Here is a 24,259-nt window from a genome sequence, read left to right as displayed (position 1 = left end):
TAATGCCATTAGCGTTCCATTGGAGTATACCATTCATGGAGGCCATTATAATTCCATCTCCGTCTTCTTATCCTTTTCTTTCTTGCCATGCTTAGAGCGGTCCCTGGATGGACCACTAGTATTCTTCTTAGAAGGAGGAGACGAGCCCCGAGATGAATTGGGCGATGGGAGTCCCGATCTTTATTAGTAAAAGTTTTCTCTTTACTGGTTCCCGTCAGCTGAGAGGGAGGAAGATCACTCCTCTGACGGGAATGGCGAAGGGGTGATGGGGGAGGGAGATCAGAAAGGGGGAGAAGGGAATCTCGCCCTTCCTTCAGAGGAGAAGCGGGAGTGTGGTGTGAGGCGTCGGGATGAAGAAGGGGCTAAAGTCCCTTTAGGCAAGGAAACTTTAATTTCAGGATTTCTATCACCAATGAAAGTCACAGGGGCTCGGGAAGGAATAGGTATGTCATGATCTGAACCACAATCCAAATTACGTTGTGAGCAGGTATTTACTGAAGTGCCCTTAACTGCCCTGGTATAATTCATATGAGTGTTTCCCATCTGTGTTTTTGCATTATTTCGTGCTAGGTGATACGGTAATTTTTCTTCAATTTTGATTTTTTGAATGAGGGTCTCTTCCTTATATACAGCACAACCCTTGTAACGAGGAGAGTGTACCTGGCCACAGTTCACACAGTAGGGTGGAGTCAAACTCCATTCTGTTCCATTCTGTTTTATCATTTCTGGGTCTATTAAGACCAGAACTTGTGCCAGTAGTCATTGCCTGTACTCCGGCCTGGTCACCTACCGGTAATGTTGCGCAGTCAACGGCTGACTGTCGAGCAGAGCCTGCGCGGCCGCCCACTCTCTCGACAGGTACTGGAGATCTGACCCCCTGCACCGTAACAGGTTCTCCAATATGAGTACTATCCATGTTGTTAAAATGACATAAAACAAATACTGAGACAATAAAGGACAACACAAGACTGGGACCACCGGGATTGTCACACCCGTGCCATGGCCGCAGATTGTAAACCTTAGTCCACACCCCACGGTCATAGCCCGATGAGGTAAGCTGGGGCCCCGGGACTGCCACACCCGTGCTGAGACCGAGCCGTATTATCCCAAGACTACACAACCCGATCGCAGCCCCCTGGGGGGTAATAGACATGTATATAAATATATATATATATATATATATATATATATATATATATTATTTATATAATTATATTATATATATATTATATATATATATATATATATATATATATATATATATATATATATATTATATATATATATATATATATATATATATATATATATATATATTATATATATATATATATATATTATATATATATATATATATATATATATATATATATATATATATATATTTATATATATATATTTATATATATATATATATATATATATATATATATATATATATATATATATATTTATATATATATATATCTTTTTTTTTAGCTTTCTAAAGAATATGCCATAATATATATTTATTTAATATAGCTTCACATCACAATGCATTTCATATAACAAAATAAAAAATAGCATTAACCAACATAAACTTAATAATTCTATATTATGGATAACGACGTTTTTGCCTCGAATGACTATGGGAGTTTTTATAACGGGCTCTAAAAGAAAGTGACGGGTTTATTCGTTCTTTTGAAGCCAAATTACAGCTTCAGCATGGTAATTTTCCTAAATTAAAAAGCAGAATTTGCTTATGGACCGAGTGGTGCTCAAACCTGGCTCACGTTCATTTCAGCGGAGCTAATTCGACATTATTTATGCCAGTTGGTCTATTCACGAGTTTTGAGTTGTTTTGCTTATATGTACACTGCAGTATATAAAGAAGAATAAAATAATATTTTAATATAGTCTTACTTTGTTTTTTATCATAATAAATTTAAAAAACATATATAATATATCAATTACAAAGGTTTAGGATACAGTTTCTGGAAATATTAATCACTGAAAAAGTCATTGAAATAGTATGATAGGCCTGTCTTTACATTTTGAAATTCTTGAATTTCAGTTCAATTCTATTTACTTGCATCCATTAATTCAGAAATCTTAATGGCGAAAGTCTAGACTGACTAGAGGAATATCGCAGAGGAATCTAGATATAATAATGGCTTTTCATCGAATTATGTGGCAATTTTGATATTAATCGCAATTAGCGGCCTCCAGGACCAAAAAAGTTGATAGACAATTAATTGCAGGACTAATTAGGAGAAAACTCATCCCAAATTCTCATGAAATTTCCAGGCAGCTTAACAATTGCTGAATAAACTGACTTCAGACGTTTATTGGGAAAAATCCAAAAGGAGAGAAAATGACTACCATATGAATTGTTTGACAGCCAAAAAAAGAAGGGTTTATCTATATCAACGCTTAAGCGCAAAATCAACATTAGCCATAAAATTTTGTTGTGTATATAGTGAGATCAGCAAGTGAATCACGCGCTGCTAAAGCACAAAGAAAATGTTACTGTAGATGCCTGTCGGTGTCAACTGAATAACGTATAACGTAACGTAATATATAACGTAAGTAAACGACGTATTAATACAAATGTAAAGTCATCCTCTCGTATGACAACAGTCGACCATACATTACGTACGCAAGAATTATAGGATTGAAATTGTGAAAGATGAACGAATAAGAAGTCCTGCCGTGCCCAATGTACTCACCAGGCATTGTTGCTTATCTGTTTGTTCAATTAGAAATACTGAAAAAGTGCAGCAACAATTCGATGATTAGATTGCCACCAAACCAATCATGTCTTTCGATATGGTATCGACATGTTACAAGAAATGTATGAAAAAGTTTTTGGTAGCAAAGGAAAATATTTCGATTAATATATCTGTTGAGATATGAGAGAGAAAACAAGGCTGTAAATTAAATACAATTTATTTTCTCTCTTCTTTGAGTAAATTGCTACCCAAAGACGAGTTGTTTAATTAATAGTAGATATATATATATATATATATATATATATATATATATATATATAATATATATATATATATATACATTTAAAGATATTAATGAATACGCTATGGGAAAAGGATTATGATTCAGATCGAATCAGATCGAACACTCTTCCAGCTAGGAACTTCTCACGCTGATAAACACGTGCGTTTCGGCTATTTATGCTCTTCTATTCGTGCTTCTTGATATTAATGGTTATAAACACTCGACAACGAGCCGATGGGATATCCTCTTTATTGAACACGTATGTTCTCTTTACTCGGTTGGTTGGCTAATTTCACCAGACATTCAATACAATGCGATGTTACATTTTGTATCAAGCCTGTAGTTCTTTTCCCATGTCATGGATATTAGGAATTAACTATCTATCATATATATATAACGTTAACTATCTATCCGAGAGATTTCTACAATTAACGGAAACTTAAATTTACACGACTGCCCTTTATATAAATAATGAAATTTGCGTCGCAACAACATCATTAATATCCATTAATATACATTGCCCCAACTTTTTTTCAAAAATTCTCTTTTCATTCGAATATATAATATCCCATATAAATATATATGAAGTAAAAGAAAGTCTAATATAATTATTATATAGATAAAATGTTTTAATAGAACACAGTGTTATTATCTACTTATAGAATGAGTAACCGTCGCATTTGACAAACACTTTAAGACAATATTCAAATTTATTCGTCAAATGCCCTCCTACGTTCTTTAATTTGGAATATATTTTACATTTAACACAAATATTTAACAGACGCCTTTAAAAGCTCTACTAATTTGTAGGGGATTTTGAAAAGAAATAAGTACTACGTCACCGAATCTTTTGAGGGATTCAAATAATCACCACTAATTATTATTAGTTGATTTTGTAATAATTGATGGAGACAGGCATTGAAAATTAAAGGAAATTAATCGCCACAATACTTGGATTTAAGTTCAATTTCATGAATATGGATATTTTTTTTACTAGGTAGGGTTTCGTAATCCATGGCTTAAATAAAACTGTTCAAAATTGTTTCTTTAACGTTTTTTTTTTGAAACTATAACATGCTCCCAATAGTTTTCTGTTGATTTACGTTTCGGTCGGATCACACGCTATCAATTTTAAAATGTTACTCGTACAAGCATTGAAGCACACAATAATATTCTGTAGGAAAAGCCGTTTTTAAATGAAGCCCTCAGCCAGTAACGCTTTTAGTGAAGTTCGGAAGCTTTCAAATAAATTTTCAGCGAAAACACGACTCAATAGCACGTCATAATGAAAGACCAGAGCTTGATTATTTCGTATTAGGGTGTTTTTGCCGGTAAGCTTTTGTAACGACAGAGCAATATGGAAGGGGTGAACTTATTTCATCCGAATTGAGACTTGAACGGGGTAATTTTTGCTAAATTAAAAAGTTAAATAACTAGCGCAACCGTCGCTATTTGATTTAACCCTAAGTTTATTAAAAAAATTCTCAGCAAAATATTCAGCCTCTTTGACATGATTGCGGTTAAATTGCTTTATACCTTAATTAGATCTTTGTTATAATAATTTAGACGAATAATTTATTTCAATATGAATATGTATATAAATATAATACGTACGTACTAACACAAACAATTTATATAATTCGTATTTGGAAGCATTAAATAAACTTCAGATCTCTGAACTTTTACCAGCGCAATATACATTTAACGGTGTTTCAAGATCTGCTAACAAGAAGCAGTATTGGCAACCTTTAGAAACTTTTTTAAATTGCCCAAGGCGAATGGTCACCAAACAATAATTATAACGTATTAATAAGTATAATAACAATTACATCCCAATACAATTCATAATACAGGAAGCTGTATCAACAAGTATTCAAATGGATTCCTGCACTTTCGAAATATGTTTCCTAGTTTCTTGTTCTTTGTCATATAGAAGGCAATGCCGAATATGTTTCTTATCACTTTTCATCTTAAAATATATTATTCTCGCAGAATTGTAACTCACGTAGACTATTGGTGCGGTATTATCGCGGAGACCATGAAAATATTTTTATTTTAAATATATTTTTATAACGATGATAAAAAAAGTATAATGTGTCTAAAAATATAAATGTGTAAAGACAATTAATATATTGCTCTGTGTATTTCATGTAAAAGTGAGTGCATATCTGAATTCGGCGCATGAGTACAACTGAATTTGGAGAACAGGTGGAATCGAACGTGTTTCATAACAGGTTTAAAGTGGTACTGCGCATGCACTTTGCTTAGGTCCGATGTTTTCAATAGATAATTGTTCGGAACATATATGATAGTTTAGCAAATAATAATAATGGCAATAGCGAAAGGTTCAAACGATACTATGTCATATTCTAATTTATATATAGATATAGACATAGAACAATGCAAACATTTTGGAGTATATTACACATCAATATGTAAAAATAACAAGCAATTCACCATATTCTACTCAACAATTTTTTTATCTTCTTTTTCTTTTTCTGTCGACTTCTCTTGAGACTATCATATTTCCTAGTCCGATGTTTTCAATAGATAATTGTTCGGAACATATATGATAGTTTAGCAAATAATAAAAATGGCAATAGCGAAAGGTTCAAACGATACTATGTCATATTCTAATTTATATATAGATATAGACATAGAACAATGCAAACATTTTGGAGTATATCACACATCAATATGTAAAAATAACAAGCAATTCACCATATTCTACTCAACAATTTTTTTATCTTCTTTTTCTTTTTCTGTCGACTTCTCTTGAGACTATCATATTTCCTAGTCCGATGTTTTCAATAGATAATTGTTCGGAACATATATGATAGTTTAGCAAATAATAAAAATGGCAATAGCGAAAGGTTCAAACGATACTATGTCATATTCTAATTTATATATAGATATAGACATAGAACAATGCAAACATTTTGGAGTATATCACACATCAATATGTAAAAATAACAAGCAATTCACCATATTCTACTCAACAATTTTTTTATCTTCTTTTTCTTTTTCTGTCGACTTCTCTTGAGACTATCATATTTCCTAGTCCGATGTTTTCAATAGATAATTGTTCGGAACATATATGATAGTTTAGCAAATAATAAAAATGGTAATAGCGAAAGGTTCAAACGATACTATGTCATATTCTAATTTATATATAGATATAGACATAGAACAATGCAAACATTTTGGAGTATATCATACATCAATATGTAAAAATAACAAGCAATTCACCATATTCTACTCAACAATTTTTTTATCTTCTTTTTCTTCTTCTGTCGACTTCTCTTGAGACTATCATATTTCCTAGTCCGATGTTTTCAATAGATAATTGTTCGGAACATATATGATAGTTTAGCAAATAATAAAAATGGCAATAGCGAAAAGTTCAAACGATACTATGTCATATTCTAATTTATATATAGATATAGACATAGAACAATGCAAACATTTTGGAGTATATCACACATCAATATGTAAAAATAACAAGCAATTCACCATATTCTACTCAACAATTTTTTTATCTTCTTTTTCTTTTTCTGTCGACTTCTCTTGAGACTATCATATTTCCTAGTCCGATGTTTTCAATAGATAATTGTTCGGAACATATATGATAGTTTAACAAATAATAAAAATGGCAATAGCGAAAGGTTCAAACGATACTATGTCATATTCTAATTTATATATAGATATAGACATAGAACAATGCAAACATTTTGGAATGTATCACACATCAGTATGTAAAAATAACAAGCAATTCACCGTATTCTACTCAACAATTTTTTTATCTTCCTTTTCATTTTCTGTCGACTTCTCTTGAGAATATCATATTTCTTACCCAAAATAAGAGTAAAACCAATTTAATTTAACAATTTTTATTGGACGTTAGACTTTTGGACCTTTCACGTCTAAAACAGTACTGAAATGTTTACTAAAATACAATAATACACCTTGTAGAAAATGTAAATTCGTACTAGTCTATATAATCCATGTTTCTGTCCTCCACGAATGACTCCATTAATGAATTTCGTACTCGCAAATAGAGGTAATATTTTTAATGTGTGTACCTCTTTTATTGTGTCTACCCGATACTATAATTTCTACATATGTACATACAGCGTTTTCCCTTGAGGCTGAATATATTTATGACGATTTTGGAGTTTTCATTACAAAATTGTATATGATCAAAATATTTTCAAAAATTTGCATATATAACTCTAAAACTACATGAACGTAATAGTTTTCAGATATTCTCTAGCATAATCTTGAAAAGAGTTGGATATAAATATTAGTCGTATTTTCTCCCTTATCGTGGATTTGTTAAAATAAACATGTTTCTTATATATATGTGAACATTTTAATTTTATATAATATATATATATATATATATATATATATATATATATATATATATATATATATATATATATATACTAGCTGACCCGACAGACTTCGTCCTGTCAAAAAGATTTGTAATGTGGCAGTTTTTGTGCCTACGTATTTTAGAAAACTCTCCTGAACAGAACCATCACCCTGGTGATAGGGCGTTGTGAATAAAAAATAATTAAATAAAACATATATAAGGATTGAAAAGTAAGTAATCGCTTTATTGTTAATCATGTGAATCATAATTATTATTATTATTATCATTATAGTGCTTTGTGGTATACGATGTTTTTTGTTTGATTACCTGGCGCATAGATAAACAAATCTGATGGTTTTCCAACACGGGAACAGGCAACATACAATTGACCATGTGAGAAACATGGGTTTTCTAGATTGATACCACAAACACTTAATGATTGCCCCTGGGACTTGTTTATAGTCATAGCAAAAGCAAGCCGCACTGGAAACTGTAGTCGTTTAAACTCAAATGGCACATCAGTCGGAATCATTGGGATGCGCGGTATGAGAACATCTCCTTTATACTTTCCTTTGAGTATAGTTGCTTCTATCACATTGTTTAGTAATTTTTTTATCGCTAACCGTGTACCGTTGCAAAGACGCGGTTGATTGATATTTCGCAACATCATAACCACCGATCCAACCTTTAATTGAAGATTGTGAGGTGGCAATCCTGGCAAATCCAGCGAGTTTAAAAATTCCGGTGGATAGTTGACTACATCATCTTGATTAGTAGCCGAATCAAATAATTTATATATCCTTCAAGCAAAGTTGCTGCGATTCCCGACGAAGCGAGTGCAAGTGCAATTTTATTTTGTGAGCGAATTGTTGCTAATATTAATGAAATCAAAAAAGTTTTTCCTGTACCACCAGGTGCATCTAAGAAGTAAATCCCTCCAGTTTCATTATTTGTTACTTTCATAAGAGTTTCAAATACATACTTCTGTTGTTCATTTAACAGTGGAAGATTTTTTTGAATTAATTCTTTCAAAGCGTTGAGATCATACAGTCTTTCTCGATGCAACTCTTGGTTAAAAGCGTCATGCATTGGACGATTGGGCGCGGTCAGGCCTAATTGAATTAATAGTTTGTTCGACATTATCAAGCACATGTCCTCAATTGAAATCAATGCTTCATTGTAAATTTCTTCACTGATTTGTATATTTGGATTTCCCATTCTATTCCGTATTTGATACAAAATATCATCACACATATAATCTTTGTACTTCATCCACAAATCAATTGGGTTTGATGGGAAGCATGTAGATATGATTATAGAAAACAATGTTCGTATTTGATGAGCGTGTGATGATATTACAGCATCATTGAGAGTTTGATCCCAATGAGCGTCATTTTCAAGCAATTGCAAACGTTGACAGGCTTCTCTGTAGGATCCACACAATTCACTATCAACAGTTCGTAACTGTTGGAATGATGTTGGGCCACGTACATTGACTAATAGCAGTCGTAAATAAAAACATTCATCATTGCTTGGATGTACTGAATAAATCCGGCCAATCGCATCGGTGGAATATACATCTGTATATCCTGGAACTGGTTTTCCTTGTTTCCGTCGTATAAATCTCCTTGAGGATTGATTCCAGGTATAATATTTTGGCATTTCAGAATATAGCAATGTTTGTGCGAAATCATCGTTTTGGCATGTCTCAAAAAAACTGGTTAATGTAGTAGATGGTGGCTGAGCAGCTCTTTGTACTGCGTTCTGTGCTGTAAAATACACTCTTTGTACATTTTCTAAATGCACAGCTAAGTGAACAACAGAAGGGTGTCTCTCATGAATAGGAAAAGAAAATATTCGCCAAACTGCTTCATTACTACTGACATAGCGGCCCATTTGGTATTGGGTAACTTCATCATTAGAATTCTCTGCACCAATTCCAATCACAGCCATATCACTCCCTTTGGTTATATATTTGCAAATGTATTTAATCGATTTCACTGAATGGCAAGATTCAACGTTGATGTGTGCTTTGAATGTCTTTGATAAAATGGGTGAATATGGAACAATCCAACGATTATCTATTTCAATATCTTGTTGATTTAATTTGACAATTGTTGATTTTCCATTGTCTGCTGTCGATCTGCGACGATACAATGGATAACCGTCATTACCAGTAATTGTTTCCGATATTAATGTCCGTGGATATCGTTTTGAACATTTACCATCCATCATACACGGTGAATTTTGATTAAGAGTTCCACAGGGACCATGTATCATGTTTTTGATAACTACCTCATGCAATCCAGGATCTACTTGTACATTAGGGATTTCAGCTGATATCACTGCATCAACTTCATTTGGCCTTATCTTTTCAACCAACCAAATCAAAATGTGTGCATGTGGCAATCCTCGTTTCTGCCACTCCACAGAATACATCCAGCAGCGTGTCTCACCAAACACATTATGTTTTACGATGAAATTCATTAAAGATTTCAACTTTTGTCTAAAGACTCTGGCTGTAATATCATGACGATCAATGGGTGATTGCCCATGGAATAACTCCTGCTTAATTTCTATCCATTGCGGATTGCATGTAAATGTGATGAACAAATCTGCTGTACCATAATGACGAACATACGACATGGCATCTTGAGCATATTCGTGCATATGCCGAGGGCTTCCGATGTATGTTGCTGGAAGAATAGTCATCCGACCGACATTCTGTGCATTTCCATCAGTATTAATCGCATCTCGAAGATGAATATACTCTTCAGATCGGAGTTTGGTTTGATTCAACCTGATGAATGTTAATCTCTCCGTTTCAATTTTAACATACATGTCAACAACATATTTGTGATATAATCGCCGACATTTCAATATGTGATTATCTTCATTTTCCCGAATCATTAGGCGGTATGAATAATAGTTCATTGAACTGACTTTTTTGTTGGTTTCAGAACCTGTAAACAGATTTTGTTTTAATAACATTCAAATACATAATATAGTGACTGAGATATTATCGCCATAGCTAAACTAATATTTTAGTTACCTGTAATGGGATTTATCATTTTTATTGATAAATCGTAGCCATCTTCACCTTGCCAAAATATAATGGGATATTGCAGTGCATCATATGAGCGGTGTGTTTCCTTTATACGTTGTAATTGATCATTCCGACGATGTAAAACAATATCACGGGATTCCAAATTTTCTCCAACTACAACGATAGTAACTTCATCAATAGTTGGTGCATTAAAACGTCTTGTATGTTGACCTGCAGGTGTTTTATCAGCTCTGATTACAATTTTGTGATTATCGGATGGCATCAGATCCAGGGCAGTTTTAAACAATATAATCAATTGATTGTGTTGATGAAATAAAGTTTGTAATTGTTCTACAATAGACCTCTTTACTAAATTGTTATGTGCACAACGCAGATCAATTTCTTGTGGTGAATTGCCCATAAAATAAATTTGCAGGAATTTGTTGTCGCTATCTGACACTGGTAACAGTGAACCTGCTCTGTGATATATTTGCCCTTGTATCTGTAAATAAAAAAATATTATGGTGTGATATAAATTAATGGATTGTCAGTGATCAAACTTAAATAATATTTGATCTTAAAAAGTATATATTTAGTTTTAACTAATATCTATCAAATATAAAATATAATAAAAGTGTCACTGAAACTGAAGCACCATATAATATGATGACTAAGTGATATATTTCGTAATGATTAAGAAATTGAAGATTATTAACACATCTTAACTTTGGTGACAGAAAATTTTGTTCGCTAAAATAATTATGAGTAACTGCTATAATACATACCTTGAAAGTTGGCATAAAATTTTCCCGAACTGCATTTGTTGCCCCAAATGAAGTCATTTGAAAGCAATTGTTATATTGTTGGATATGTGTCAAAAAGTGTATAGAATCTGTTCCTATTCCTGAAACCAATGAGTACAATGGTTCTGGTGGTGGATCCAATGGTATCAATTTCACTTTACCATTTGCGCAACACAATCCATTGGCTTCGTTTTTGTATTTTAATGCCTTACAGTGTGAGCAAACCAAGTTCATAGAACCAATAACAACACATTGGTAGTTACTGTAGTCAATTGACACATCGTAACTGAAAGCAGCTCGATTCAAACTTGCGCGATTATTAGTTGAATGTCGCGCTCGCGCTTCACGCGTTTGTGATATCCGAATTCTTTCACGTTCATTTCCGTCGTCACGTTCTTGTGCAGTACGGTTAGATCGGTAATTAGCTTGGTTTATAGCATTTCTGGTTCTTCTACCTAAATTGCTTCGTCTTATAGGAGGCATATCAAATATAAATTATTTTTTCACTAATCACGAACTAAACAAACACTAACTAACTAAACACTCTGCACAAAACACGATATACGAATTTGTTTCGTGTATCAGTTGACAATTCATCTGTCATCTGTCAAAAGTCATCTGTAACAGACAACTTTTTTTTTTTAAATTTAATATGACTTGAACTCAAATCCTTTTAAGCCGTACGAATTGTTTTATTTATTTAAAATTTGGATATTAAAAATAATAAAATACTGTTGGTAACGCGATTTTTGTTTGACTGATGTAATGACGTGGAAACTGATGCATTTTATCTCGCGTGCCGAAACTAATACAAAAGAAACGAGAGTTTCGGAACGCGACATTAAACTCCTCCAACTATGTATTCTGTGCTCCAACGCACACACGCACATTGTTTTGATAGATATGATCTTTGACGTTAGGAACACACCTACATTGCTTAGACAACAGTGAGTGCTTGTAATTTAATGTGAACTTTATACCATAGCAATAAAGCTCAAATTGACTACGTTTTAGTTACAAATCATTTGTATGGGAAAAAGAAAAGGGCTATTTTTAGGGTTTTTCCAGCAATAATTCTAATTTTTCCCGCCGTAAAAACCATCCTTGAACTTCAGCGAACATTTTAAAAAAAGATTTGGCCAAATTGGTCCAGGCGTTGTTGAGTTATGCGCTTACCAACACATTTTGCGATTCACTTTTATATATAAGATATATATATATATATATATATATATTTATTTATTTATTTATTAGTTACATTATAAATTTATCAAGTTCTATTTCTTCTGATTTTACCGTTCCATTAAACTAAGGACCCAGTATTCTTTTTAGTAAATTACCACTCTCTACGTAGTAGCAGTTTTCATTACAAAATTGTATATGATCAAAATATTTTCAAAAATTTGCATATATAACTCTAAAACTACATGAACGTAATAGTTTTTAGATATTCTCTAGCATAATCTTGAAAAGAGTTGGATATAAATATTAGTCGTATTTTCTCCCTTATCGTGGCTTTGTTTATTACGTTACTGACTATATTTATATTAATTTGATATTCTTTGAAAAACGCTACAATGGTAAATATTAGTTTACTTCAGTAAACCTCGATATTCAGAAATTATGCACACATATCATCGAAAACTTATTCACAAAATACTTTATTTTGTTAAGTGATTGTGAAAATTATGAGTATGAACAAAAAGTTACGTAAACCGCTAAATGATTGTAGAGTATCGAGACTTCAACAATCGATGTAGTTTTGAAAAATATTTGCATTTAAAATATATTAGGAAGGTATCCCGAACAGTACCAGACCTGATCAAGAAAATAACTTTACTTCTAAATATAGTAGCCGTTTAACTTGATATTTTTCTTCTTGGTACACAAGAACTGGCACACTCTGTTCACAAATAATATTGGATTTCATTGTAGTAGCAACCAACTTACAGATATTTATTACAAATTATGCAGCCCAACTATAAAAAATGTTCAATAGTTTCTACTGTTTCCGGTGTTGTTTAGTGTGCTGATTCTAAAAATAGTAATAAAAATGTCACCCACCAAGTTCACAAAAATCAACTTATTACTAAAATGCGTATTATTACCTAATAGAAATATGTATATTTCATTGCATGTTGTTTATTGAGTTGAAAGTGTTCTGCAAAAAACTAAGCAGAATATTTATGTAATTTTACAGAAAACTACTCTACATGCCTTACCATTAGATATTCTATGAAAGCAAGTGTTCTCATATTTCTGATCAACTAAAATTTTGTAAATGAAGAGATTACATGTTTAATATGCGAGGGGCAAGGTAAGGGATCTACTCATCCAAAAAACAATGGCATGTAAAAATAGTTCGGTAAGAAGGAAATATTGTGAAAAACTTCTATCAGAACTACATATATAGTTATATTTTAGCTTATTTTAGAAAATGGCCTTACACTTGTTGTTTGAACATTTTGAAAGATATTAAAGCCACTAGCTAAACCCTTATTGTAAATAAAATAAGGTGGAGCAAAAGTCCAGCTACCCTTTGCATTTGACACTAAGGTGCGGCTAAATATGGGTTATGTGACGTTTAGCTCTGTTTCGCTTTAAACATTGTGTTGTGTAGATATCCAAATTTTATTATGGATTAATATACGCCACAAGGAACAGCAGAAATAGTGACAATATTTATTGAAAATAATCGTTCCATTCTCGCCATTCAGTGGAAATTGCGTCAACGGTAGCGGGAATTTTGCAATTCATTATTGAAGTGATATGATAATAAAAAGGTTAATGGATGCCAAAAAAAAATTATAGAGGCATTGTATTACTAGAGTACACAATTATTTGTGATTAATTTTCGTCGTATATTGATGCTAGAATACAATCATCATCATCAATCTATAGACGGCGCGTTGGGGGAATGTTTACTTTGCAAATGCTACGCTGCTATTTGTGCTGCAGAGCTTTGAATATTTTAATCAGTTCGTAATAAGTCGCAGCTGTGTTGGACTCGACCTATTGGTGTCTGGTCTCCTATTTTTCTGATAATCTTCCGTCAAAATGATCAATTTCGCCACGGAAGTCTGTGAGAAATTAGTTTGACAGACATGTTCAAACCATTGTAATCTGTATCTCTGGATTTGTTTTTAAATTGTGCACTGATTGTCGCGTTTTACTGACTTCGTTTCTAATACGATAATGGAGAAAAACATATGGCATTAGCTTTTGATCCAGACTTTATGCGGTGTTCAAATATCACAACCATACAGAAGAATTGGCAAGATATCGAAATAGGCGGATTTTAGTTTGGATTGCAATATTTCTTCTCCTGCATACGCAACATCTTAGAGCCTATTCGGCTTACTGCTTCAGTGGTTGATGCCATTCTTTTCTTATTACTGATCCTAAAGGCCTAAACTCCTGCAATTAACATACTCTAACTTGATCCGGTTGAGATTCCAATAGTAGTTGATCAATCAGTCGTTAATACTTTGGTCTATTCTCCATTAATTTTGAAGCTATAAGGCTGTGAAATGCGAAATATATCATGAAGAATACTAGAAACCTCAACGTTTGTATTAGCGAATATCATCAGCGAAAATGAGATCAGCTGAAGAGTTTGTAGTTGTCTTCATCGATCTTTGTCTGTTTTTAAAAGTTTTTCGTATTATTAAGTCTACTATAATGTTGAATAATAGTGGAGAGACAAGTTCTCCTTATCAAACAGACTTATATATATATATATATATATATATATATATATATATATATATATATATATATATATATTTATTTATTTATTTATTAGTTACATTATAAAGTTATCAAGTTCTATTTCTTCTGATTTTACCGTTCCATTGAACTAAGGACCCAGTATTCTTTTTAGTAAATTACCACTCTCTACGTAGTAGCATCATTATTTTATGCAATTTGAATCTATATGTGTGGTTTTTTGTAATAACCTACGTCACTGAATACAAGATAGCGAAAACACGAGATGCGGCATAATGTATTTAATACATTATTTACTAAATGTGTGTTATTACATATATATTTATAACAAGTTATTCTACAAAATAAAACTTTTATTATTTTTTAAAAACAATGAAGTGTTATTATAAAAATAAAAATATTTTCCATCAGCATCAATTATAAGTTGTTCTGTCCATTTTTCTAATTACCTTTTTATGATCCCCAATCTGTAGTTGTTAGTGAGTACTGTGACTTATTAAGCCCCATTATTCGCGGTAAATATGTTCCAAATGATTTACAAAATCTAATGTGCAGAATAAAATAAAGATTCTTATTCAATATCTTATCCTAACGTCTAATGTTATGTTTTCCAAATTATCACTAATTGAAAATAAATTCTATGGGTCTTTTGCTTCTAATTTATAAATTATATTACAGATGCCCCAGAGATCGAAGTGGAACGGACGACGGTGCATAGTGGAATTGGATTGGAAGCTCTATTGGTCTGCATTGTCTACGCTGAGCCTGCTGCTCAAGTAAGTAAATTCGAAATATTTTGAATTTATTATTGGATTAATTTTCATAGCCAAAAAACTAATATAAAACCTTAGTGTTAAACTATTTCCGATTTGGGAGACTCATGTAACAAAGTGTAGTATATTTTGATCGCAATTATGTTCACGATAAAATGTATTATATATCAATTTATTATAACACGAAAAACCTACTTAAAACCACTACTGTTCTAATAAAAACAGTAATTTCATACAGATTAGAGGGGGAAAATGCATTTTCATTGAAGTAAGGAATTGTAATAGTATTTTGACTATCATCTATTTTGAATTTATCACAGCAGGAATGCATCAAGTCACTAAAAATGTAGGTGGCTTAGGTTAAAAAATTAGATAGGAAAATACTAATATACTTCTCAGAAAATGATATAAGGATATGTTGCTAAGAAATTTATTGAATATTTATTGAAGAATTTAATCTCAGGTAGGCAACAATTATTTTATATATCCTTAAACTAATAAGCAATTACGTATACTACCAAATTTTAAACAATGTTCTTAACATTATTACTGCCGGTTCCTAACAATGTCTTATGTTAGATATTAATTTCAACTATCATACTATATACATACGAAACTAATATGAAACAAATTACCTATGCTAATATCTCATTTGCCAACTATTTATAATTGTATTAAAACTTCGGCTCTATTAAGTTCACTTAATAAAGCTTCTATATTTATGCAATAGATATGGTATTATAGACAACTTTCGATGAAACTTAATGATGAATGAACTATTTCCAATAACGGCGATATAATTTAACTTTAAGCGTTTTAAGTTTTAATCAATTTAAACTTTTCGAACTTGTTAAGACACATCGATCACTTACCATACCGATAATTAATGATTTTATACTGAGAGAAAGTAAGATAAAAAATATATATTGAATATATTATGCAATGAAAATATCAAATAGTCTTTTGCGTCTTTGTTGGTTATTGTTTTGTTTCTTATAATTTCTTATCAAAGTTAGTAGGTAAAAGCTATTGGTTTGAATTGAATTGATTGACGTCACTGATAAGCCGCAAAAAATAACTAATGAATCTCGCGAGTCATCTTCTTAAGTTTTGAAATTTTATTTTTCTTTTGCTTTGTATATAAAATAATTGTTTTTGTAAGATTGATAAATCCGTTCTTGTTTTCCAAACTACTTTGGAATATTCTAGTAGGTTAATATAACCATAAGTTTTATAAATTAAACTAAATTAAAACAGGATCCATAATAATGTGGATTTATATACAGCGCTTTTGAATTGGCTTAAATGTATTAAATATATCAATTTTTTACTGCATTCCTGCTAGGCAAATTAAAAGTATTAGTGAAATTAGAAGTACGTGTGTCTTATGATATTTTTTTCACTTTAAAAAGGTATTTGTTGAGAAAAACTATTACCATATACATTAACCTAAATATTATACATAATTTTCTACAACTACTTCTGTTAATATAGCGATACCGAATCAAAAAAACGAAATTAATTTGGCAATGATCCAACCATCGATCGCTTGAACATTTACAAAGTGTATGCCATCCAATCCCTGCAGCATTGATCTAAGCAAGTGGAAATCAGAAGGCGTCGTCTAGTGAGTCTCTGGATACGAGAGAGTGCAACGGTGTATCCTTCAGTATTCTTGAAATGTGACCCAACGTTGTTTTGCGAGGAGATGACTGATATGTTATTTGCTATTCAATTGTTTTAATTATTCAACTGGCGTCGTTAAAGATTTGCAGCAACAGTTTGATTTTTTTTTAGTAGCTCGTAGTATATAACCTTTTTCTGATGCCCCCCATATGCACAGCAATGCTTTTTGGCCATGGACTAGTCCAGGCCTAGGAATGCTACAGTGATAGTCACTTCTCATCTAGTCACATTGCGTTACAGAAAACTTGTATACTCTAGTTTTAAGCTGTAAAATCGCGATTCCTGAGGTCGTACCATTTTCCCTCCCTTTGTCTTGGGAACTACTAAGCTATTTGAAGGTTTTCGTCTAATGCAATAGATGTTAGTCCTCCGTTCTTTGCCATTGATATCAAAGTAAGCACTCGGAAGTCATTGAAACCATAACCGATAATTGGTATATAACAGAGCAGTATCACCATATTTCTAAAAGTGTTTCATGGGCTTCGGCATATATAAATATTTAAACCTAAATAACCACAATCTTCGAGTGAATTTGTTTAACATTGCTTTGCGTAAAAAGGAATAAAAAAAGTAAATTATGTTCGCTGGAAAAAGTTCTTCAAAATTTTGTTTCGATATATTTGAAGAAGTGTTTCAGAATTTTGCAGATTACATCGTCAAACTTAGGTCTACCGCTAATGTAAATCATTGATTTTATTTAATAGACTTAAATTGTTGATACAGGCTTATCGCTTTATCAATCCGATATCAGTTTGTATGGGCAACCTCCCTATTTCAATTTGATATCAATATTCGTATGTAAAAATATTTCCTAAATTTTAAATTTATAAAAAGTACTAAAAAACGTACTACAGTCGCGGAAAATTATCATTACACCAGCATATATTCATCAACATCAGTAATCAATAAATTTGAAAAAGGAATATAAAATAACTAGGAACGATATGCTCAACTACAATATTGTTTGGATCAACAGAAGATATCTCGAGAACAATTTTAGCGTAAACGACTAGCATTTACTAACGCCGTATTAATACTGTGCATGTACGCTACGCAATTCCTCACGAAATCTATCAAAGCGATTAATAATTTCACCCTGGGGAAATATCTCTAATTCGACCGACAGCAATTATGCAGAAAACGCAACATGTTGGCATGCAACATTTGTTAACACGTTCAGTATCAAAGTTCTTATGGCCTTAATAGTTAAACTTTTTCCACTTTCATTAAATGATTTCATTGTATTGCGATATATTCCTTAGATATATACAATATATGTTATAGTGCAGATTTATTTAAATTTCTGGATTGTTCTGTTCCCATTCTTATGAAAAACAGGAGAGTTTAGGTATCCTCCTCTGTGAGTTCCACTTTCCCGATTGAATATCCTTCATCAAGATTTCCATTCAATGAAAACTTTGGGATAAAATTTGACCCAAATATTTTTCTGGATTATATTTCACCGTTTTAAACAGCTAGGTGTTCATAGTATATATATATATATATATATATATATATATATATATATATATATATATATATATATATATATATATATATATATATATATATATATATATATATATATATGAATAAGGGCGATACACTTATTATAGCGGCCCTCCAAATTTCGATACCATTTTTGTAGTATGATTTGTCCTTTGCTTCAGATTCTTTCAGATTGCTTTCAGTCCTTTGGCTTTGCTTTGATCACCTCCTCATTCGACGAAAATTTATTGCCAGCGAGCATTCTTGTGAGATCTGAAAACAGAAAATAGTTGCTGGGTGCCAGATCTGGAGAATACGGTGGATGAAGAAGCAATTCGAAACCCAATTAATGGATTTTTGGCACGGGGCATTGTCTTGGTGAAGCAGCAGTTTATTTTTCTTCAAATGGTCCAATAGCGCTATGTAATAGGCAATATTGATGGTCCTTCCTTTTCAAGGTAGTCAATGAAAATTATTCCATGCGCATCTCAAAATACAAACGCCATAACCTTGCCAGCCGACCGTTGCGTGTTCCCACGCTTTGGGGCGGGTTCATCGTGTGCTGTCCACCAGGACGCCTGTCGATTGGACTTCGAAGTGAAATGATGGAGCCACGTTTCAACCATTCTCAAATATCTATGCAAAATTCGGGTTTATTACACTTGATCATCTTGCTGTTAGGAATTATCAACTTGTCGTTGTTTTTGGTTAAAACTGAGCTCGCGCTGAGTGGGTGCCACTTTGCACAGAGCTTTCTCATACCCAAATATTCGTGAATGATATGATGTACACATTCAGTTGATATCTTTAGAGTGTCTGATATTTAATTCATTTTCAATTTACGGTCATTCAAAATCATTTTGTGGATTTTTTAAATCATTTCGTCGCTAACAACCTCTTTTGGGCGTCCACTGCGTTCACCGTCTTCGGTGTTCAATTCACCACATATAATGTTAGAATATCAACTGTATTTTTTCTCTTCAAAAAGCAATATTTTATCAACACGCGAAATTCTTTTTAATCCATTTTTTCACAATAACAAAAGTTGCTTCACTCAAAATGCTATTATTCACAAACTAATAATCCATCAAATGAGCTGTCAAATTTATACACGCATCTTTTGAGGGTTAGGGATAACTAAAAACATATGGATTTAATTCTAGTAGCGCGTCTAATAGTCATTCTAATGTGTCAGACCGGGAACTTTTCAATTGACTTATTGACCTTTCAATTCTACGATAAATGTATCACGTATAATTATTTGAAAATACGACCTAAAATTACGATCTAGATTGTTTTGTCGATTGACTCCCAGTTTGTTGACGGTTCCAGATTTTTCAGTTCATGTTAATATATATATTTAAATTTTTAAAATATATAAAAACAGCGACCAAATAATTTGTCTTACTGCCTAATCAATAAAAATATCGCAGAAGATTGATTTACTGAAAAATGCTATATATCAACTTATGAACACAAACATTACATAATAACACACAAGAAACGAACAAGCGTTTACATAAGTGGCACAGTGTATTCGAAATATATATATATATATATATATATATATATATATATATATGTATATATATATATATATATATATATATATATGAATATATATATATATATATATATATATATATATATATATATATATATATATATATATTTAAAGATATTAATCAATACGTCAATCGAATGTACTTACTGATAACGAACCACTAGTTTGGCTAATATAGAGAGCAATTCTTTCTCTTCTTTTTCTGGTAGTGCTTTAACAATTCTTATTTCATTTTTTTTTCAATCATACTGCTCATGTTTATGCTGTCTTCATGTTTAATACTTCTTCTGTCAATTCAGTACTTTCTTCTCATTTCAACACTTTCCCACGGTGTTGATGCAAATACTTTCTTCATTATCGATGCAAATTATGCCTCCTCATTGTTGATGCACAGTGTTTAATCGCTGAAGTTCCTCCCTTGGGTTCTTGGTGGTGGTGAACAGGGCTGGTCCCAGAAACATTATTCTGTACTCCGATTCGCTGAGAATATCAGGGTGGGAAATACACTTCCAGCTAGGAAATTCTCACGCTCATAAAACCTATGCGTTTCGGACCCTTAAGGAATTCCCGAAAATTCCATGATTTCGGGTCTTCTTGATATTTACGGTTCTGGGCGCCATAGGGAGTCCTCTACCAGTTCTAACATCTAACACTTTTCGTCTAGTCTCGATACTTGAACCCTCGTTATTCGAAACACTCGACAAAGACCCGATGAGAGTCCTCTTTGTTGGACATGTATGTTCTCTTTACTTGGTACCATTTTTGGTTGTCTAATTTCACCGGATGTTCAGTACTTTTCGACGTTATGTTTTGTATCAAGCCGTAATTCTTTTCCCATGTCACAAATATTAGGAATATCAATTAAATATCTAATAAATTAGATCCGTTAACTATACAACCGAGAGAATTCTACAATTATCGTAACTTAAATTTTACACGACTGTCCCAACTATTAATGATTAAATATGAGTCGCAATATCCATTGAGATGAGATACTTGAAAATATCAACATTTTAAAACATTAGAAAGAAACATAATCAAAGCTAAATATAATGAAAAATTAAAGAAACAAAAATAACAAGACATAAGTATACAATATTGACTTGTTGGGTATAAACCGCTGTTTTCTACAAGCTTCACCATATATTACGTCGTTTTTCTGCCAAATTACCTTTATCCGAACTTCAAAGGCAAACCCCCGCTATTAAACCGATACAGATAAACTTTACGGCGGGAAAATAAATATATGTGTTTTGTTTTCGAGTAAGGAAGTTTCCTGTTTACAAAACTTCTCTTATAGAATAGAATAGAATATGCTACGTAGTATGGATTTTATAATGTTATGCTTTAAGTATTTTTCCATTTTATGTTTGATTATTTTGTTCTGTTTTCTCTTAGCGGTTATATTTGTTTGGTTGATTTTTTCTTATTTTTATTATCTCTTATTACATTGGCGTACTATGACAAAAAATATCAACAAATAAAGCTGTAAGTTCTAACTTTTAGAACGAAAACAATAAGATTGGAAATGAAAACAACATACGAAGAGCTTTGAAATTCTTATATACTCAAAATTTAATAAGTCAAATCAAATCCGATTGATTCAACACAGTTTCATAGCCAATCGTACCGTAGATCATGTCGATGAAGAACAGAAGTGTTATATGTGGCGATTGATATTGCTTTTATTATTTTTTACTTATCAACTTTTATCAGTTGGTCCGACTTATTTCCTGTGACTTTTTTTTAAATCTAGAAGGCCAATTCAGTTAAGTCCACACCATGAGTATATGAATGTAGATATATTATGTATCATATTGTTGATTTCGTGAAGTCATAACATGACAATTTTTTTTTCTTGAAACTGCCTTTTTAAAATCGTCAAGCTGTAGAACTTGTAAAGCTTTTTCATTTGGTCATCTGGTGAAGAAAGTATATTATGCTATAATAAACATGATTGGTTTGCATAAGCGTCCAATATAAAATTGTTATAAATTATTATACAAAACAATTGTTATATAATGTAATAGTAGAATATAATATATATAATATAATGCAGTTCTTAAAGAAAAAATTCAAATAGAAAAATTGACTTAATTGAAATCAATCTTCGAAATGAGATTTCTGCTAATTGAAAATGAGTAAAGTACTTTAATTTCAGGCAACTTAGTAACTAATAAATCTAGTGATTCCAAACGTTTCTAATCGACGAGATTAAAAAAGAAAAGAGAATCACTACCAAACAATTTAGTTGAAAGCGCTATTTATTTTAAGAGGGAAGTTTCAATGCTTTCCGGACAAAAAAAATAGTTGTAGCGGATTGTGATAGGTGATGAAAATTGGATATACTACGATAATTGGAATTGTGAAAAAGTTATGAGTTTGTCCAGGAGGGTCATCTGATACCGAAACGGAATATTCATGACCAAGACTATTGCTGTTCACATGGAGGAATCAGCAAAGTGCAGGGTATTGCGAGTTGCTAAAACCGAATTAAAGTATTACAGCAGTAATCAGAAGGATGTCATACTCTTGTATGGCAACGCTCAGCTATTTTTTGCCAGAGTTGTAAAGGATATATTTTTGTAGTCGAAATGGGAAATTTTGCCGCACCCTCTGTACTCACCAAACATAGCACCTGGTGGTTACCCACTTTTTCAGATAGATGCAACATGATCTGAGTGGCATAACATTTCGAAAAGCTGAAAAAATGCCAGAATTGATAGATGCTTTCATTGCTGATAAAATATCATTCTCTCGGCACAGTATCACCGTGTTGTCACAAAGATGAGAAAAACTTATAGAAAATAATGAAAAATATTAATGCCCATTATATTCAATCTTCTCGATAAATGCCTTTTAAAGTGGAAAAATTATCAGCATATAAGCTGTACATGATAAATTGACTGTTAAAGTAAATCACCAAAAAGAAAGATCATATCAACTAATCACAAACGGACTAATCAGTTAAACTGACTCAAAAAATAAATTAAAAATGAAATTGAACATTAAAATGGGTTTTATTTTATATTATGATATAATTATCAATATTGGTAATTGTTTTTCGAACGAGGGAGCTTCGAATTGATACCAAATTTAATATAATAAATGTCATTTATATAACTGCTTTTTATAAACAAGCACCATTACCTTGACGCAGGCATCAACAAAATTATTATGCAACCCACTCATAATAATAAATCATAATTATACGTGACGTATTATGTCGATATAAAGTACTTTACTGAATTTCCCACGGGTTAAATTGTGCCATCATAATTTTATTGGATAATAAACATGTGAAGTTCAGACTAAATATCTTTGCTACTCAGGTACCATTAAATTTATTAAACGCTCTTTTTCCCTGGATGAAATATGACACACTTAACGTAATTTGTTCTCCACAAACAATTTGAAAGTCGACGTTCAATTACTAAAAGTCTCATGCTTGTCTCACCTGCGAATATAGAAGGTGCCAAGATAAATACGAAATAAACCGCAATTATAAGTAGTTCTAGTTCTAGTTCTGTTAAAATTACTCCTCGTTCTTGATTGTTTTTAAGGAAATATTTCAGAAGCCATTTTAATTTGTGTATTAATAAAAGACATAATCGCTAGTTTAATTAATATTCCTGAGTTAACTAATAATTTTATGAAGCACCATTTAGTCTTTAACAACAAAAGTAAAAATTTGATGCCTTTTTAATATTTCATCTCTAGTAAAACATAACCAAAATAGTATAATATTAGTGTGTATAGAGTAGTATGGACTCAGTAGAATCGTCAGAATTCTGAAGC

General features: G+C 31.8%; 2 protein-coding genes across 2 annotated transcripts in view; one reads left to right on the top strand and one right to left on the bottom strand.

Annotated features, from left to right (window-relative positions):
* LOC143206890 (opioid-binding protein/cell adhesion molecule) overlaps positions 1-24,259 on the top strand; it is a 450,337-nt gene that overhangs the window by 383,145 nt on the left and 42,933 nt on the right. Inside the window, exon 6 of the mRNA XM_076419733.1 lies at positions 15,629-15,726. Within this exon, the coding sequence (XP_076275848.1) occupies positions 15,629-15,726 (98 nt within the window). The remainder of the gene's footprint in view (positions 1-15,628; positions 15,727-24,259) is intronic.
* On the bottom strand, positions 623-10,931 carry LOC143200241 (uncharacterized). Its single transcript, XM_076410639.1, has 3 exons — positions 10,425-10,931; positions 8,523-10,335; positions 623-908 (listed from the first exon to the last, which is right to left on the bottom strand). Exons 1-3 carry the CDS (start codon positions 10,837-10,839, stop codon positions 623-625), a joined length of 2,514 nt encoding a protein of 837 aa, XP_076266754.1. The 5' UTR covers positions 10,840-10,931.

This window comes from Rhynchophorus ferrugineus, unplaced genomic scaffold (assembly GCF_030347505.1).
Source record: "Rhynchophorus ferrugineus isolate W39M unplaced genomic scaffold, kcgeb_rfMv2 rfM1, whole genome shotgun sequence".
NCBI classification, from domain to species: domain Eukaryota; kingdom Metazoa; phylum Arthropoda; class Insecta; order Coleoptera; family Curculionidae; genus Rhynchophorus; species Rhynchophorus ferrugineus.
The sequence above is the reverse complement of the archived record's forward strand: the minus strand, read 5'-3'. Positions and strand labels throughout refer to the sequence as shown.